The sequence below is a fragment of the Dendropsophus ebraccatus genome, chromosome 7, assembly GCF_027789765.1.
Source record: "Dendropsophus ebraccatus isolate aDenEbr1 chromosome 7, aDenEbr1.pat, whole genome shotgun sequence".
Lineage (NCBI taxonomy): Eukaryota > Metazoa > Chordata > Amphibia > Anura > Hylidae > Dendropsophus > Dendropsophus ebraccatus.
Window position 1 is genome coordinate 16130492 of NC_091460.1, and position 19415 is coordinate 16149906.

The window sequence follows — 19415 nt, forward strand, 5'->3', positions numbered from 1 at the left end:
TAGTATACACTTCAGCCAGGATCCCTAGCGGCGCCGCAAAAAACTGACTTGTGCAGAAAACCTGTCATTGCACACAATGGAGCGTGCGGCTCTGGCCTCACATTCCATTATGTGCAGCGGGGGATTCAGATGCAGACGCACACTGATGCGCTCGCTTCCGAATTTAGCGGCAGTGAAGATCATCCGGCCGGTACTGCAGTTGCATTCCGCAGGTGTTTGCATCATTATCTGAGTTACCATGGTGGACTTGGAAACCTAAATTCGACCACTTCACCAAGTCACAAGCATTTCTTTCCCATAGACTTTAATGGGGTTCGATATTCGATCCAATTGTTAAACATCGTGGTCCATTCGAATCGTGTTTTGAGCTTTCGAATATCTCACTACTGGCTCATCTCTATTAACCATTAAAAAGTATCATCGACTGAAAACTCTAAATACTTATCACACCAGGCCAAGGGGGAAACAAGATATCTTTCATATATCTGTCTGTGCTTCCGTTATGTACTGTGAGGCTAGGTTCACACTAATGTGAGAAATAACGGCCGTTGTTTGTACATATGGACGTTGTTTTTACATAGTGTGAACCTAGCCTAAATGTGATTGCTCTAGAATAGAGTGAAGAACACAAGGAAAAAGTGAATGCTAAAGTTTTATTAGATTTGTACCTAATAGGTAATTATTAGATCAATGTGTTACAATGAAGAGACAGACCTTACAGAAACATAACACCATGTGATTGCATTGCTATAAATATCTATGGAAAATCCTGAATTACTCTATCTATTAGATACACATCCTGTGCTCGTCCACACCTAGGTCTTTTCATATATAACCCCCATTTGTACATATTGTCTAGAATAGAATTATTCATCCAACATGGCATGACTAGAAGGTTAGTACAGAATTTATCCTATGCTGGAAATGTGCACCATAGAATCCCATCACCCAGCTACATTATTGATTGATATTTTTTATACTTTTTACTATTAAAGCAGTGTATGAAGATTTGTTTTATTAAAATGCAGAAGCTAAATAATAATTATATATTGTCAAATCTGTGTCTAGTGTTAGTAAATGTGCATCATTGCTTAATGAAACACTTCTCTACAGGCCGTATATCTGCGCTTGGTTTATATGGGACACTTGGAATAATTCTCTTCAACGAGAGAAAGATCATACAGAGCGGCTCCAATCCATGTGCCTTCGATTACTTTCTCAAAGCCGAAGATGGTCCTGACTTTAGCGCGGTACGGCACAACCAGCTCTGCTTTCACCACTGAAGCCGCCACTCGTACAGCCGTACCCCATCGGACCTCCACATCCAAACTGGACGAAAATTTCACCTGTATGAAGAGACAACGATCAGAAATGGTCAATTCTCCTTCCAGTAATATCTCATCAGTCATTGCTCGTCAAGAAAAGAAAAAAGAAGTAAATGAGTGAACTAAAAAGAAAGAAAGGAAGAGAAGATGAAAAGAAGAGGAATAGGTAAGATAGAGCAAAACTATAGAAAAGAAACTACTGAATTATTTTAACATAGAAGATTGGCGGCAGAAATGTACAGTGTCCATATTAGGGCAGAGTCAGAAGTCAGAGCGAAGAATCATTTTTATACAAGTGTGACACTTGACTCTGAGTATTGATAACTGACTTCTGACTTTGACTACTGACTTCTGACTTTAAATACTGACTTTGACTACTGACTTCTGACTTTGACTACTGACTTTAATTACTGACTACTTACCATTGACACCTGACAACTGACTTTTGACTCCTGACTACTTATTCATGACTTCTGTTCAAATAATGTGTGATAACTGATCTCTGAGATGTCAGTTGTTAGGTATTCAGTTTGAGTTTCACTTTCTTTTCAATTGCTAGGCAGCCCCGAGCTTGCAGTATTCAGATAACAAAATGAAGTGATATCTGATCTTTGACTTGTCATAAGTGAGAAGTCCTGTCTCACTTATTCATTCATTGAGTTTCGAAACATTGTATTTGTTTCACTTTTGCAAACAGCTGACCAATTGCTGACCTGAAGCAGAAGCACTGACTGAATGTGTGGAGCCCTAAAGCTTCCCTGCATGAAGAATAAGTGTCTGTACAGGGCTGATTTTACAGCCAGGAGGCCAGGAATACTGAGGAATGATCTACTGTAAATGAGGAGGTATCGGCCACCACTGCAGGAGAGGCAGATCATCCCACCCGTCACAGACAACGCTCAGTTACCTCAGTTTCATTAGCTTCTATGAAGCTCCACTTGTGACTTGCAGTCTTGGTTATTTTCACAGATCTTTCGCTCTGGGCAATGAATGGGATCCCAGCTGTGAATGTGGCCGCAGCTCCAGCTTCAAATGTAAATCCATGTTCATGAATAAAGGAACTGGAAACCTTCAAGGTTTTATCCACTCTGACAAAAAAATACACAGATCCAGATTACACAGAGGAAAATAAGTGATCAAATGAACCTGAATGGGTAAGTCAGTGTAAGTCCCTTACTGAGCAATGGCTTTGTCACATATATATATATATATATATATATATATATATATATATATATATATATATATATATATACACCTCTTACTGTTATAGCCACAGCCTTCTCCAGTGAACAAAACGATTGCATTTTACTATTGTAATTTATTGTCTTTATACTATGGATTGTTTCTACTTTACTGTCTAGCATATTACACAGTCAGCCTCATAGATTGCTTACAGTTCTGACTATACCCATCTATTCACACCACACCAGTGGGACTCCATTGTTACATCCTGTCCATATCTATCTATGGTTATATAGAAATGCCTCTATTCCCATGTAGGTATGGGATTGTCCGGTCTTATCTCTTCTGCTTCCCTGCATTTCCTTCCTCCCTTTGCTTGTTTTGGAGATACATGTTCGGAGATGAGAGGCAGGGCTGGTGCCAGTTGTGATTATCACATTTGCTCGAAGCAGTGTGCATGCGCAAGGGCTATTAATCCTCAACATTGGTAACAGCACATGCTTGTTTTTCAGAAGTATACCTCAGAGCAGGGGCGTAGCTAGGATTCATGGGGCCCCCCTCCCCTAAGCACAACACAAAGCACTGTGTATATATATATATATATATATATATATATATATATATATATATATATATACTCACCGGCCACTTTATTGGGTACACCATGCTAGTAACGGGTTGGACCCCATTTTGCCTTCAGAACTGTCTCAATTCTTGGTGGCATAGATACAACAAGGTGCTGGAAGCTTCCTCAGAGATTTTGGTCCATATTGACATGATGGCATCACGCAGTTGCCGCAGATTTGTCGGCTGCACATCCATGATGCCAATCTCCCGTTCCACCACATCCCAAAGATGCTCTATTGGATTGGGATCTGGTGAGTGTGGAGGCCATTTGAGTACAGTGACCTCATTGTCATGTTCAAGCAGAAATCGAGACTCATCAGACCAGGCAACGTTTTTCCAATCTTCTACTGTCCAATTTCAATGAGCTTGTGCAAATTGTAGCGTCAGTTTCCTGTTCTTAGCTGAAAGGAGTGGCACCCGGTGTGGTCTTCTGCTGCTGTAGCCCATCTGCCTCAAAGTTGGAGGTACTGTGCGTTCAGAGATGCTCTTCTGCCTACCTTGGTTGTAACGGTTGGCTATTTGAGTCACTGTTGCCTTTCTATCAGCTGGAACCAGTCTGCCCATTCTCCTCTGACCTCTGGCATCAACAAGGCATTTCCGCCCACAGAACTGCCGCTCACTGGACTGCACTCAAATCACCTTTCTTCCCTATACTGAGGCTCGGTTTGAACTGCAGGAGATTGTCTTGACCATGTCTACATGCCTAAATGCACTGAGTTGCCGCCATGTGATTGGCTGATTAGAAATTAAGTGGTAACGTGCAGTTGGACAGGTGTACCTAATAAAGTGGCCGGTGAGTGTATATATCTGTACTGATAACCCCTGACCTCTGCAAGGAGCTATGCACATTTTCCTTTCCTACTTGATTGCTAGCTGGAAAACAGAGGTCAGGGTCATAAGAGCAGTGAAACAAAGATCTCTGTCTTCTGCTTGTTAACCCTTTTTTTGTGTTGCAGCATGTAAGTAAACATTGGGTCATTTACACGCTGCAATACATAAGTGGTTAAGCAGAAGGACACACGCTCTTACCTTCTCCTCCGGGCCCCCCTCCTGCACGGGCCCCATAGCAACTGCCTACCCTGCCTCTATGGTAGCTACGCCCATGCCTCAGAGGGAAGAATTAAGTATTGAGGGGGAGAATAGGTAAGATCTGTTCTGCTCCCGGACAACCCCTTCAATACTTGGACTATAGACTAGGGTCACCTTGAATATAGTCGAATGGATGATTCTTTTTTGGCCTGTAGTAGACACATTGTAATACTCACTTGAAGTTGTATTTTACTGTACAGCTTCCTCCCTTATTCTCATAGATTCTTTCCTCAATCACTTCCGGACTCTCAGAAACTCTTTGCCCACGTTCTGGCAGAAACTCAAAGCTTACAATATCTCTTATTGTCCTGTCTTTGGTGAAGGAGAGGAATGGGAACATATTAAATTCGTATCCCATAATCTCAGAGTTGTCTATATATTTCCCATCATCTGCTATGGATCCTCTGTAAAATCTTCCATTAAGCTTGTTCACAGCCCACAGTTCTCCATCAGGACTGAATGATATGAAGTGACTGATCTTAAGCCAGCCACGTCCACCAGCCATTGTGGCTGACGTCACCCACTCCTCATATTTTTCTGATGTTGGTTGTTTTCCTTTCATAATTTGGTCTTGTTTATTCACTGCATAGAGGAGACCAGACGGATGAAAGAATAAGGCTTCACACTGCTCCCAGCCCGTGGCCCCGATCTTTGTGGCCTCTCCATACATCCAGGGTACGTTCTCATTGCTTGGCTGAGGACCTTTATAGAAGTCTCCATCATTGGTTGTACCATACAATTCTCCATTTGGATGAAAGAAAAGAACCTTGAATTGATTCCATTCACACTTCCCAACTCTCCTGGCAACAGAAAACCAATCAACATCCTTCTTTGATGGTAATGGCCCCCTGTAGAGATCTCCCTCCTGGACACAGAACAGTTCCCCTTCTGGACTGAAGATAACATGGCTGACATTTTCCAGTTTCCCTAATTCTGAAGACCGTGCCTCATAGTTATCTAGAAGGTGTCTTGGTGGCAGACCGATTTTTATGGTACCATCCTTAGTGACGGCCAGTAAGAGAGTCTCTAGAATGCAAAGAGATAAAATGCTAAATATAAATTATTTTGTAGGATGAAGTTGGTGACACTGGACTATGTTTTTTTTGTATACAAGATCAATTTCTGCTGATCCCTGTGGGCATCTTATCTATTACAGCTGACTTAATGTGACAAAGAAATATAAAACTCCTCCATATGAAATTGTAGTCACTATATTAATAAATAGGACAAAGTAACCGATTAAGCCAAAGTTTTGCCAAAATTTGGCAAAATTCTGATACCATGAAATTCTCCCAAAAGTTCACATTTTAGAAGACCACCCAGTTATCCAGATCAGACCTTGCTGAAAGGATTTTCGGTCTGCCCTGGTTTAGGCATAGTGGCTTTCTCTAAGAAGCAGTCCTGACGTACGTTTCGTAATCTTTGTTCCTTGATAAAGATTACAAAACGTAGGTCGCGACTGCTTGCAGGGGAGTCACTGAGACGTAATGGGGGAGTGAGGCCATGTATGCTTGTTGTTAGGATATATCAGATATGCGATAGAGTTGTGGGGATTGTGCAGTACTTTAAGACCGAGCTTTGGCATTGGTACGCAATGATACAATATCTTTCTAGAAAAAAACCTGCATTACCTAATTGTCAGTGACTCCCTTGTATGATACTATTACTAGGGGTTTATTTTTATGGATTTCAGCTGAGTGCTTTTATATAATTATATTTTTTATCTATAGATCATGTTTACAAAATTAAGCGTGTAAACATAGCCTGAAACTGATGAGTTCTTGTACAAACATCCAATTTAGACAGTCACTTGATCACAAGATATTTACAGCTTAGAAGTCTGAGAATAGGCTGGTCTGGTAACTTTCCCATTTATGTTTATAGACTTAAGACGTGTCTGAGATAATTTTAGTGGGAGACTGTAGTTTGGTTGTTACGGGAGACGACTACTTGAGAGAACACAGTCTAATTCTGACTGTACTGTTGATGACCTGCACAATTTGGCTTTCCATTAAAAGAAGAAATCTTATTCACAGGACAACTGCCAGGACTTACCCAGAGAGACATACAGATTGCAGAAGCAGGGCCATCAATGTGATTAGAGATGAGCGAACCGTCGGACTTTTGGTCCGACGGCATCTTCGCTCCATTACTATACCTACGATCCCGGGTGCATAGTTGCGCTCCCGGGAATCTGCGGACAGGATCTTCCAGGAAATTCAAGATACATTCCCTGGATTTCCAGGGAATGTATCTTGAATTCCCTGTAAGATCCTGCCCGCAGATTCCCGGGAGCGCAACTACGTTCCCGGGATCGCAGGCATAGTAATGGAGTGAGCGGCTTTCGGACTGAAAGTTCGAAAGTTCTGCTCATCTCTAAATGTGATGTCTGATCGGTACCATTTTTGACCAGAAGCCTAGAAAAGGACAGTGAAGCTAGGGGCCCAGAAGCTAGAAAAGGCAATTTCTCTAACCCTGGACTATACGTACTGAGATGAGGAATGGGTTCTCATAGTGTGGACTGGTATACTGAATAGCTGGCTAGACACAGAACTTGGAACTGACCCTCAGTCTACCCTTACTTATAGACTTATTTTGAGACTAACATTTTAAGTTTAGAAATAAGGATGGTGACCAGAACTACAGATTATCATTTATGTGACAGGGTGTGACATGATGAATTAGCAGAAAAACTTAGTTAACCCTCGCATAAACAAAAGTCCTTCAGTGTATGCTTATAGGCAGCAAATAGAAACACACACATGAACACATTGTACCTCAACATATTATAAGAAATAACATTAATCTTACAGCAGCTTGTGCAATGTGGACCAGGACACTGCAACTTGACTAATACAAAGCCCAATCTCACCCCCACTCCATTGTTATGGTCCTATTCCACGGGGTGATGGGGGCCCAATCAATAATGTAAACAAGCGATGTGAAAGTCTGTTACATACAGTAAGGCTTTAAGTAGTTATTACAAGAAGTCTTAAAAATATTTGTGCTGATACTTTTCTTATTAAGATGTCTTATATGAGCAACAGTAAAAAAACATTAAGTTCTTACCAGGGTTTTGGACGTTCTCCTGTTCTCCACAGTGTGCCATTGCTTTCTTGTTTTTCCGATATAGAACACTTGGTCGTCTGAACAAAGGAAATAGCAGAAAACTGAGGAAGAGCTTGAAGAGTGTGTGTGTGTCAAGCTGTCAGAAGCAGAGTGAGTGAGGAAGGGCTGGGGGAATGTGTATGTGTGGTGTCAGGCTGTCAGAAGCAGAGTGAGTGAGGAGGGCTGGGGGAATGTGTATGTGTGTGTCAGGCTGTCAGAAGCAGAGTGAGTGAGGAGGGCTGGGGGAATGTGTATGTGTGGTGTCAGGCTGTCAGAAGCAGAGTGAGTGAGGAGGGCTGGGGGAATGTGTATGTGTGGTGTCAGGCTGTCAGAAGCAGAGTGAGTGAGGAGGGCTGGGGGAATGTGTATGTGTGGTGTCAGGCTGTTAGAAGCAGAGTGAGTGAGGAAGGGCTGGGGGAATGTGTATGTGTGAGTGGTGTCAGGCTGTCAGAAGCAGAGTGAGTGAGGAAGGGCTGGGGGAATGTGTATGTGTGGTGTCAAGCTGTCAGAAGCAGAGTGAGTGAGGAAGGGCTGGGGGAATGTGTATGTGTGGGTGGTGTCAGGCTGTCAGAAGCAGAGTGAGTGAGGAAGGGCTGGGGGAATGTGTATGTGTGGTGTCAGGCTGTCAGAAGCAGAGTGAGTGAGGAGGGCTGGGGGAATGTGTATGTGTGGGTGGTGTCAGGCTGTCAGAAGCAGAGTGAGTGAGGACAGGATGGGGGAATGTGTATGTGTGGTGTCAGGCTGTCAGAAGCAGAGTGAGTGAGGAAGGGCTGGGGGAATGTGTATGTGTGAGTGGTGTCAGGCTGTCAGAAGCAGAGTGAGTGAGGAGGGCTGGGGGAATGTGTATGTGTGGTGTCAGGCTGTCAGAAGCAGAGTGAGTGAGGAGGGGCTGAGGGAATGTGTATGTGTGTGTCAGGCTGTCAGAAGCAGAGTGAGTGAGGAGGGCTGGGGGAATGTGTATGTGTGTGTCAGGCTGTCAGAAGCAGAGTGAGTGAGGAGGGCTGGGGGAATGTGTATGTGTGTGTCAGGCTGTCAGAAGCAGAGTGAGTGAGGAGGGGCTGCGGGAATGTGCATGTGTGGTGTCAGGCTGTCAGAAGCAGAGGGAGTGAGGAGGGCTGGGGGAATGTGTATGTGTGGGTGGTGTCAGGCTGTTAAAAGCAGAGTGAGTGAGGAGGGGCTGCGGGAATGTGTATGTGTGGTGTCAGGCTGTCAAAAGCAGAGTTAGTGAGGAGGGGCTGGGTGTCCTCTTCTATGTCTTCAGCTGCACACTCAGGCAATCACTGACTGAGAGCCAGTACCGCAGGCAGTAATTGGCTGAGGGGGCTGTCACTTTCAAGACACGACTGACAGCCTTCTCAGCCAATCACTGACGGAGAACGACAGAGCTGCGCCCATTGATTGTCTGAGTGTGCGGCTGAAGACATGGATGAGGACACCAGGAGGGGGTGGAAAGGGAATAAACTTTTTTTTTTGCAAATTTTAAGCAGAAGGGATCGCATCGCTTGGGGGGGATCCAGCCGTTAGACCCCAGGGAAAGACCTATAAAGGACTTTTAAAAGCAGCTGTCATGTTTGACATGTTTGACACCACTATCACGGTCCCAGGCTGCAGATGACAGTCTGGATTGCGGCGGTTAAGAGCAGGGTTACAGTGCAGCACAACTGTATAATAGTATTAGCCTGTGTTGGCTAGAATGGCCAATCTTATACCCATCCACAAAAAGGGTAGCAGAGAAGAGCCCAGTAACTACAGGCCAGTTACATTTGTAGTAGTAAAAATGATGGTAAGGATAGTGACATAGGAGAAGGTTTGGTAGGTAAGGTTAGTGACATAGGAGAAGGTTTGGTAGGTAAGGATAGTGACATAGGAGAAGGTTTGGTAGGTAAGGTTAGTGACATAGGAGAAGGTTTGGTAGGTAAGGATAGTGACATAGGAGAAGGTTTGGTAGGTAAGGATAGTGACATAGGAGAAGGTTTGGCAGGTAAGGATAGTGACATAGGAGAATGTTTGGTAGGTAAGGATAGTGACACAGGAGAAGGTTTGGTAGGTAAGGATATTCCTCTTTTTCCTCCTTTTCCTCCACCTCTTCCTCCTCCTCTTCTTCCTCCTTTCTTCTTTTTTTCCTCCTCTTCCTGCTCTTCCTCCTCCTCTTCCTTCTTCTCTTCCTTCTCCTCTTCCTGGGGGGACATTTATTAAGTCAGTTTTTGCGCCGGGCTTAAAAATGTTCCCACAGCGCCAAGAGTATGCAGATGTATATATGTTTTTGCAGGGAATCCAAGCTCGGCTCAGGGAAGGTTGTGGAAAAACCTGTCAACCTCAGAAAATTATGGAAACACCACAGAAATGAACAGGAAACAGCAGCGGCAGCATGTATGGATGCCTATGAGAATGCCTAATTGCACCATTATGCCAAATTGTGGGCAGTGCAATGATTACACAGTGAAGGATTAAAAGGATTAGAGGTAGCATATAAACCATCCCAAAATTTAGCCTGACACAGAATGGCAGTGAGAACACAGTGAAGGATTAAAACAGAGGTAGCATATGATGAACCACCCAAAAACTTAGTCTGACACAGCATGGCGGTGAGAACACGAAACCATTAAAACAGAGGTAGCGTATGAAGCACCCAAAAACTTAGTCTGACACAGCATTGCAGTGAGGACAGAGTGGCCAAGGTAGAAGCGGTAGCAAGTGAGCCTCCTAAAATTATGCCAGACACAGCATGGCAGTGAGGACACAGAGAACCATTAAAAGTGAGGTAGCAAGTGAGCCTCCCAAAAATTATGCCAGACGCAGCATGGCAGTGAGGACAGAGTGACCAAGGTAGAAGTGGTAGCAGGTGAGCCTCCCAAAAATTATGCCAGACACAGCATGGCGGTGAGGACAGAGTGACCCAGGTAGAAACGGTAGCAGGTGAGTCTCCCAAAATTTATGCTAGACACAGCATGGCGGAACAAGAATTGGCTGTTGGATGAGAATTGAAGGTGGAAGAGGAGGAGGAGAGGATATACCAAGAATCTTCATGTTGAGCTGCTTTCCCTGGGTGGACAGTTTAATTCAGGTGAAATCCAGGCTTTGTTCATTTTTATAAACATCAGCCTGTCAGCACTGTCAGTTGACAGGCGGGTGCGCTTATCAGTGATGATGCAAACAGCTGCACTGAAGACCCGCTCTGACAACATGCTAGCGACAGGGCAGCCCAGCACCTCCAAGGCGTAAAACACCAGTTCAGGCCACGTATCCAGCTTTGCAACCCAGTATTTGTATGTAGCAGAGTGATCGGGAAGAATGTTGGTATGGTCAGCAAGATACTCCCTCACCATCTTTCTCAAAGCCTCCCCCCTACTCTGTCTAGACTGGGGATGGGTGACATAGTCTTGCTGGGGTGCCATGAAACTGTCAAAGGCCTTGGAGAGTGTTCCCAAGCTGCCTGCTCCACCCCTCCTCTCCCCCGCTTTTTGGCCCACAGAACTACGTCCTCTGGCGCTAGTGGTGTCAGATGGGAAGTAAATTTTCAGCTTCTGCACCAGGGCCTGTTGATATTGATTAACTCTCATACTGCGTTCCTCAGCAGAAATAAAAGTGAAAAAGTTCTACTTGTTCCGAGGGTCCAGGAGGGTGAACACCCAGTAATCAGTGTTGTAAAAAAAAAAGCTTTAACCCGAGAGTCACAAGGAAGACAGCCTAACATAAAGTTAGCCATGTGCGCCAGGGTCCCAACACACAAGAACTTTTCTCTCCTCAATGGGCTGACTCTCAATTTTCTCCTCCTCCTCCACCACCAATTCCTCCTTCAGGCCATACACGCTCAACAGCTAAGGATTGAGCATTGGTACCCTCTTCAGTCGCGGCAGCAGTCTGCTCCTCTTTCTCCTCCTGTACTTAGTGGTGAGAAACAGACATGAGGGAGGGATGGCTATCTAGCGGCGGATATTCTTCCCCCATCTCCTGAGACAAAGGCAAAGTCTCAGACTTCAGGCTGAGCAGGAAGGTTAGAAGCAGACACAGCAGCAGGATGGTGAGGCTGATGATGGCGGCATCACCGCTGACCATCTGTGTTGACTCCTCAAAGGGGCCCAGTACCTGACAGATAGCAGAGATCCACGTCCACTGCTCATTGTAGATTTGAGGAAGCTGACTGACCTGACTACAGCTACTTGTCGAGGTGGACATCTGGCATTCCACAATGGCTCTGCATTGCTGGTAAACCCTGGCTAGCATGTGGAAGGTGGAATTCTACCACGTGGACATGTCGCACAGCAGTTGGTGAGCTGGCAGTTGGAAGCGCTTTAGCACTGCCCTAAGGATGGCAGCATCTGTGGTTGACTTGGGAAATGCGCACAGATGCACTTCACCTTGGTAAGCAAGTCATCCAAATTCGGGTAGGTTTTAAGGAACTGCTGCACCACTAGATTGAACACATGGGCCAGGCATGGCACATGTAAGAGGCTGCAGAGTTGCAGAGCCACCACCAGGTTCCACCAGTTGTCACACACAACCATGCCTGGTTTGAGGTTCCACAGCTCGAGCCAAAGATCGGTCTGCGCCGTGATGCCCTGCAACAGCTTCTGGGTAGTGTGCCTCTTGTCGCCTAAGCTCAGCAGTTTCAACACCACCTGTTGGTGCTTACCCACTGCAGTGCTGATGCACCTAGCGCTGCCAAATGGAGGCGAAGTGCACATGGAGGGTAATAGAGAGGAGGAGGAGGAGAAAGTGGTATACAAATCATGAGAGATTGGGACCGAGGTAGGCCCCACAATTCTCTGTGTGGGCAGCACATGAGCGGAACCAGGCTCAGACTCTGTCCCAGCCTCCACCAAGTTAACCCAATGTGCCGTCAGGGAGATATAGTGTCCCTGTCCGCCAGCACTTGTCCACGTGTCCGTGGTTAGGTGGACCTTGTCACTGACCGCATTGGTCAGGGCACAGATGATGTTTTCAGACACGTACTGGTGTAGGGGTGGGAGGGCGCACCGTGAAAAGTAGTGGCAGCTGTGGAAAGAGTACCGAGGGACAGCCACCGCCATGAGGTTCCTAAAAGCCTCTGTCTCTACCAGCCACAACCATGGGAGTTTGACTCCGTAAAACAGCGGGCAGGGGCCCCCTAGGACGCAAGGGTCCCCGGGCAGCCGCCTCCCATGCCCAATGGGTAAGACGGCCCTGCGCGTCCCCCCTTCCCCTTCTCTTGCGACCGCAAGCACTTTCTTGCTTGCGGTCGCAAGAGGAAATCCGGCCCCCGGCTGATGCGTCGCTCCCTGGGGGATTCTCCGGGAGCGCACGCATCAGGAACCTCAGTGCGCGTCGCTGGGGCTTCCTGTACCGGAAGTCCCGACCTGGGCGCACACTAAGCTTCCGGATGTGTGCGCTCCCGGAGAATCCCCCAGGGAGCGACGCATCAGCCGCGGGCAGAAGAGGAGAGGAAGCAGCGACGGGGAAGCGCTGGTAGGTGAGTTGGGTGTTTGTTTTTTTTATCTGCTGTGCAGGGGGGAGCCATCTATAAGGTGGGAATGCGGGGGAGCCATTTATAAGGGGGGAATACGGGGGAGCCATCTATAAGGGGGGAATACGGGGGAGCCATTTATAAGGGGGATAAGAGAAACAGATTGCTGAACTCAGGGAGAACAGCCAAATGACAACACTGCCGGGTGCTAATGAAAGCGCTCAGGGTTCTAGGTGCATTGCCCCCTGGGAAACATGAGTATGCAAAAGAGGAGTCCGTGGAGCCTCATTGAAGAGTCTCAAAACACAGGACTAGCCAGATATCCCTCCGGGAAGGACCTAGCCAAGTGGCAGCTCCTGTTAGGAAACCACCAAATCCACCATATTAAGTGGCCCTATAAGTCAGTGTAATGACAAGGGATAAACCAAGGCTAGGTAACCATCCACAGACAGCTGTTTCGGGGTGTTGCCCCTCATCAGTGTGCAGTGCCAGGTCCTTCCCGGAGGGATATCTGGCTAGTCCTGTGTTTTGAGACTCTTCAATGAGGCTCCACGGACTCCTCTTTTGCATATTTATAAGGGGGAATACGGGGGAGCCATCTATAAGGGGGGAATACGGGAGAGCCATCTATAAGGGGGGAATACGGGGGAGCCATCTATATGGGGGGGGAAACAGGGGGGAGCCATCTATAAGGGGGGGATACAGGGGGGAGCCATCTATAGGGGGGATACAGGGGGGAGCCATCTATAAGGGGGGGGATACAGGGGGGAGCCATCTATAAGGGGGTAATACAGGGGGAGCCATCTATAAGGGGGAAATACAGGGGGGAGCCATCTATAAGGGGGTAATACAGGGGGAGCCATCTATAAGGGGGAAATACAGGGGGGAGCCATCTATAAGGGGGGGATACAGGGGGGAGCCATCTATAAGGGGGGAATACAGGGGAGCCATCTATACGGGGGGATACAGGGGGGAGCCATCTATACGAGGGGGGGATACAGGGGGGAGCCATCTATAGGAGGGGATACAGGTGGGAGCCATCTATATGAGGGGGGGGATACAGGGGGAAGCCATCTATACGAGGGGGGGGATACAAGGGGGAGCCATCTATACGAGGGGGGGATACAGGGGGGAGCCATCTATACGAGGGGGGAGATACAGGGGGGAGCCATCTATAAGGGGGATACAGGGGGGAGCCATCTATAAGGGGGGGGGGATACAGGGGGGAGCCATCTATAAGGGGGTAATACAGGGGGAGCCATCTATAAGGGGGAAATACAGGGGGGAGCCATCTATAAGGGGGGGATACAGGGGGGAGCCATCTATACGGGGGGGGGATACAGGGGGGAGCCATCTATAAGGGGGTAATACAGGGGGGAGCCATCTATAAGGGGGTAATACAGGGGGAGCCATCTATAAGGGGGTATTACAGGGGGGAGCCATCTATAAGGGGGGGGATACAGGGGGAGCCATCTATAAGGGGGGGATACAGGGGGGAGCCATCTATAAGGGGATAATACAGGGGGAGCTATCTATAAGGGGCCAATACAGATGTGCAGTGTGTAGAGAGATGAGGATGGTGACAGAGTGTGGAGCCTAATATGTCTGTCTGGCAGATTCTGTGGATTCGTGGCTCGGAGAAGTTCTCATAACGGCACAGGGCAAATGGGAAAGAAGATAAAATGGAAGAACTCTGATCAGAGAAGACGTCCCCTGTGAGTCACCTGATATAACAGCACTGTAATGTATATGGTGTACAGAACCTGTGTAGAGCTGGGTACCTCTATATGACTGGATGAGGTGATAGTGATCTGTGTACAGTGGATTAGTCAGTAGCAGCGGTGGTGTTAGTCAGTATGCGGTGGTAATATTTGTTGCTTTTTATCTGGCATATATATAGAGAAGGGCAAAATAACATGTCTCATATAGACAGAGGAGCAGCAACATGACTTTTATATTATATATGAACCATGTTGTTTCCCTGTATTCTGTATACAGGGAAACAACATGGTTCATATATAATATAATAGTCATGTTGTTGCCCCTCTGTATATATGAGACATGTTGTTTTGCCCTTCTCTATATATAAGCCATGTTGTTTCCCTGTATATTGTATTATACAGTATACATACAGGGAGACAACATGGTTCTCATATATAATAGTCATGTTGTTGCCCCTCTGTATATATGAGACATGTTGCACTGGTGTGACAATAAACCCTGCAGATTGCTGTTGGAAGTGCTGTCTCCATTGCGTTTTTTGGATACTTTGAAGCCAACCTGGTCTGATCTGGTGAGGCGGCACGCACGGTTATTTTTTGTTTTTGCGCTTCTGAAAGACTGTGTTGTGAATTAAAGTTTATGTTAACAATAATTTGTATTTTTTATTGTACGTAATTGTACTGGCTAGGGGCGGGGTTGCAAAGATGGGGGGTTTTGATGGCGGCGTCCGCGGGGGGTGGGGCCCAATTCGCACCTCTGCCCAGGGGCCCATAATGCTGTTAAGACGGCCCTGCTTCTCCCTCTGCCCACCTCTCTCCTCTTCCAACCGCTCCTGTGGCTGAACTTGCCTCCCCCTCAGAATTACTGTCTTCACTAGGCTTATCCACCCAGCTCGGGTCAGTCACCTCATCCTCATCCACCAGCTCTTCCTCCAATTCCTCACTCTGCTCCCCATTTTGAGTTACTTCCATGACAACAACCTCACTGTCTGACAACTGGGTCTCATCCTCATCATCAGACACCTCTTCAAACCCCACTCCCCACTCTCATTACACACTGACTGCGTGAGCTGCATAGTTTGGGCATCGGGACAGATCGACTGCTCCAGTTGCTCAGACTCAGGGAAGGGTCCAGAAAAGAGTTCCTGGGAGCATGGTGGTGGATCTGAATCCCTCCTTTCCCTGGAGGGGCCAGGGTGTGGGGAAGGAGGCTGAGCTGCTGGAGCAAGGGTTTCACTCCCTTTGCCAACGTAGGTGGACCGCGTGGAAGACGGGGGGGTGGAAAAGTTACTGGACACATTATCCGCTATCCACGTGATCACCTGTTCACACTGTTACGGTTTCAATAGCGGTGTACCCTGAGACCCCGTAAGTTGCGAGAAGAAGCTAAGGAGTGAATGTCTGCGGTGTGCCACTGCTCCCTCCCCAACGGGTGCTGCTGCGTCACCCTTCCCTGACACACGGCCTCTGCCCACTGCATTGCTTAGAACTCCACGCCCTTGTCCTTGACCCTTAGCTCTGGGGTTCACCATTTTATGAAAATATACTGGTCACACTAGTTTTTGGAGGTTGTCGTACACAATCTGTGGGTAAGTGCAGCTATAAAGTGTAAGCCACCCTCTTACACAGGGCAATTAGCAGTGAGCTTGGATATGGCTGCACTAAGAAATGAAGAAATAAGAAAAAATACTGGTCAGACTACTTTTTGGAGGTTGTCGTATAGAGTCTGTGGGTAAGTGCAACTATATAGTGTATGCCACCCTCTTACACAGGGCAATTAGCAGTGAGCTTGGATGTTGCTGCACTTATAAATGCAGAAATAAGAAAATACACTGGTCACACTAGTTTTTGGAGGTTGTCGTATACAATCTTTTGGTAAGTGCAGCTATATAGAGTAGGCCACCCTCTTACACAGGGCAATTAGCATTGAGCTTGGATGTGGCTTAGAAATGAAGAAATTAGAAAATATACTGGTCACACTAGGTTGGAGGTTGTCATATAGTCTGTGTGGTGGTATATGGTGTATTCCACCTGTTACACAGGACAATGAGCAGTGAGGTTCTATGCAGGTGTACTAAAAATCACAACAGTACTATGTACAGCAGCAGCAGTAGCACCAGCCACAAAAAATATAATAGTACTGAGGACTTCTTTGGGGTCTGTATGCAACACCTGCTATCCCCTTTCTGCCAGCAGCCGATCACCACAGTGTGCAGCTAAAATCGTTCTAGCTGCACTGCAAGTGCCAGCCAGCAGTTTGGAGTGATAAAAAAAAAGTAAAGATTTTAAGCCCTTACAAGGGCTGTTGGTTCTTTCTATAGTATCCCTGCCTACTGGAACACCAATTCCCTCCCTAACGCTCTCCCTGACAAGCAGCAGCTCTGTCCCTATTCTCTTCCAGCACTCATGTGAGCCAAACGCCGCTGGCACAAATTTTTATATGGCACGGTCATCTGATCTGGCCAACCAATCGCTGCTTTCGACATGTATGGGTCCCACTTCATCGCAGGATCTACCAAAGAGTCTCCTGCATGTTGATTTGCTGAGAAATTGCGCCCAAACTTACAGGAAAAGGATGATGCCATTTTCTCGAGTATCGCGAGATGCTCGTCCGAGTAACGAGTACCATTGATTACTGTAGTACTCGAACGACTACCAAGCTCTGACGAACATGTTCACTTATCACTAGTTGGAACCTTATGCAGGATACACCTATGCCATAAAACATATAACAGAAAAAATATCCCTCCTGATCATGAGTGACTCTTATTTTTCCATTTACGCAGACATCTGAGGGTTTGATTTTTACAGAACCAATTGTAATTTGTGCTATAGGGAGGGAGTAGGGAGTGTTTTAAGATTTCCCGGGATAGGCTCTTTAAGGCTATGTTTCCACATATGTGTAAGGAAAGCGTTTCAAATGCAGTTAAAGCATTGTCCCATTCTCCACCTATAAAGAAGAATGTTGCAGGGATTATCAGCAACATCAGCAAAAAATGCTGTGACCGGTTGTTAGCCAAAAGTCTATAGGTAAATATGAACATTCATATCTACATATCACCATTGTTTTGGGTTGTTGTTTTTTACACTTTCGTTTTTTTGTGTCATTCTTAGCAGTTTTTCTTTTTAAATAGCAACATGCTCTGGTGTTTTTTTTTTTTTTTCTTCTCTAAACTTAAAGGAAAACTAATATATTTGGTATAGGGAAATATCCAATATGTTACAGTATAACATCATTGATCCCATGTGGCAAATACTGTAAAAAAAAATAATAAAATCAACGATGGCAGAATTGCTGCTTTTTTTAAATGAAAATACATTCCAGTCTTCAAACAGCTCCTTAGATTTAAAAAAAAAAAAAAAGAAAGAAAATCCGCAAATTAGGGGAAAATGAAGGGCTGTCAAAGTTGTCTTGTCTTTCAAAAACATCCAGTGCTACAAAAACATGGCTACTTTTTCCCCTCTCTTGTCTTCAGTTCAGGTGTGGTTTGCAAAGTTCCATTTACTTCAATGGAACTGAGTTCCAAAGCCCACCCAATCTGGAGACAAGAGAGGGGAAAAAGTGGCCATGTTTTTGTAGCGCTGGATAACCCCTTTAAATCCAAGGCAGGGCCAGTGTTAGGGGTAAAAGTGGGGAAACTGTGCTATTGCCGAGGGTCATGTTTTCCAAAGAGGCTTCCTCTGCCATATTTTCCAGGACACCAGAAATTTGGGCAGGTGCCCCAGATCATAATTGGTTACAGGGGAGTATACATGGCCATAGAAGCTATATCTGACTTTTGGGGTGACAGGGGTCATAGCTGGCTGCATGGAAGTTACCTGACCATGTATGGAGTTGGTCTGTGGCTACATGTGGCATTGTTACTGGGGAAAGCGGCAATATAAATGACAACAAGAAGGTTTTACTGGCTACAAGGAGACATGACTGGCCAAAGGGCGCATATCTGCAGCAGGAGGCATATCCCACTATGCTGGGACATATGTGGTCGCAGGGGGCATATATAATTAGGGTATGTGCACACTGACGAATTCTGACAGAAACTCTGTCACGTAATCCGTCTCTCGCGCCCCCTCGTGGACTGCAGCGCGCGCGCGTGTCTCCACCTGTGTCATAGACTCAATTCTATGCATGGGCGGATTCCGGAATGAAAGAATCCGTCCGTGAATAGAATAGAGTCGATGACATGGGCGGAGGGGCGCACGACGGAGTTTCCGTCAGAATTCCTCAGTGTGCACACACCTTAACACCCAAGTACTCTCTCAGCAGTATCTCTCCAAACAGGCTACCGGAAGTGGGAGTCTCAGAGACAGGATCATATTGTGTTATAAGTATTTCAAATCTGTAAGTAAAGTATTCATTGCATCTCCTCCTCCCTACGTCTGGCATTGTCTGCAGTTATGCCATCTCGCTACACTGTGTTGCCACAATGTACCAGGAATGTGCCCCTGACCCTGAGTCACACTACCTACAAGGGTTACACATTAATGTATGATTCACTATTGTAGAAACCAGTAAAGAAGCTTTAGTATGACCATAATATGACTTCAAAATTTGTATTGTTCAGAGATAATCACTATTATTGGGGGGGGGGGGGTTAATATTCTGTAGTCATCCCTTCCTCTTCCCCAACAGATCAGGTTTTTTTTATTAATTTCAGATTTAAATAAAATGATAAAACATTTGGGGAGAAACACACATCCTAACAGTCCAGCACTGGACGCCATCACTGCAAAGACCTCCACAGCCACCATGTTCTTGCCTCTGGTGGTCAGATAAGCCGGGATCATGGCGATCCAGACCCTGCAGAACACCAGCATGCTGAAGGTGATGTACTTGGCCTCATTGAAAGTGTCTGGTAATGTCCTCACCATGAAAGCCAGAACAAAGCTCACCGCTGCCAGGAACCACAGGTAACC

At 46.2% G+C, this 19415-nt stretch overlaps 1 protein-coding gene across 1 annotated transcript; it reads right to left on the reverse strand.

Annotated features, from left to right (window-relative positions):
* Nucleotides 1-645: 645 nt before the first annotated feature.
* LOC138796663 (uncharacterized) lies at nucleotides 646-7486 on the reverse strand. The gene is made up of 4 exons (XM_069976290.1): nucleotides 7296-7486; nucleotides 4403-5252; nucleotides 2233-2413; nucleotides 646-1346 (listed from the first exon to the last, which is right to left on the reverse strand). Exons 1-4 carry the CDS (start codon nucleotides 7333-7335, stop codon nucleotides 1134-1136), a joined length of 1284 nt encoding a protein of 427 aa, XP_069832391.1. The 5' UTR covers nucleotides 7336-7486; the 3' UTR covers nucleotides 646-1133.
* Between the last annotated feature and the right edge of the window lie 11929 nt (nucleotides 7487-19415).

Excerpts from the sequence above, each read along its gene's own strand:
- LOC138796663 (XM_069976290.1), bottom strand. The coding sequence starts at position 7,335 with ATGGCACACTGTGGAGAACAGGAGAACGTCCAAAACCCTG. Across the intron at positions 2,414-4,402 it reads ACAGTAAAATACAACTTCAA|AGTGGATAAAACCTTGAAGG; the intron begins GTGAGTATTACA and ends TTTTTTTGTCAG. Across the intron at positions 1,347-2,232 it reads TAGAAGCTAATGAAACTGAG|GTGAAATTTTCGTCCAGTTT; the intron begins GTAACTGAGCGT and ends CTCTTCATACAG.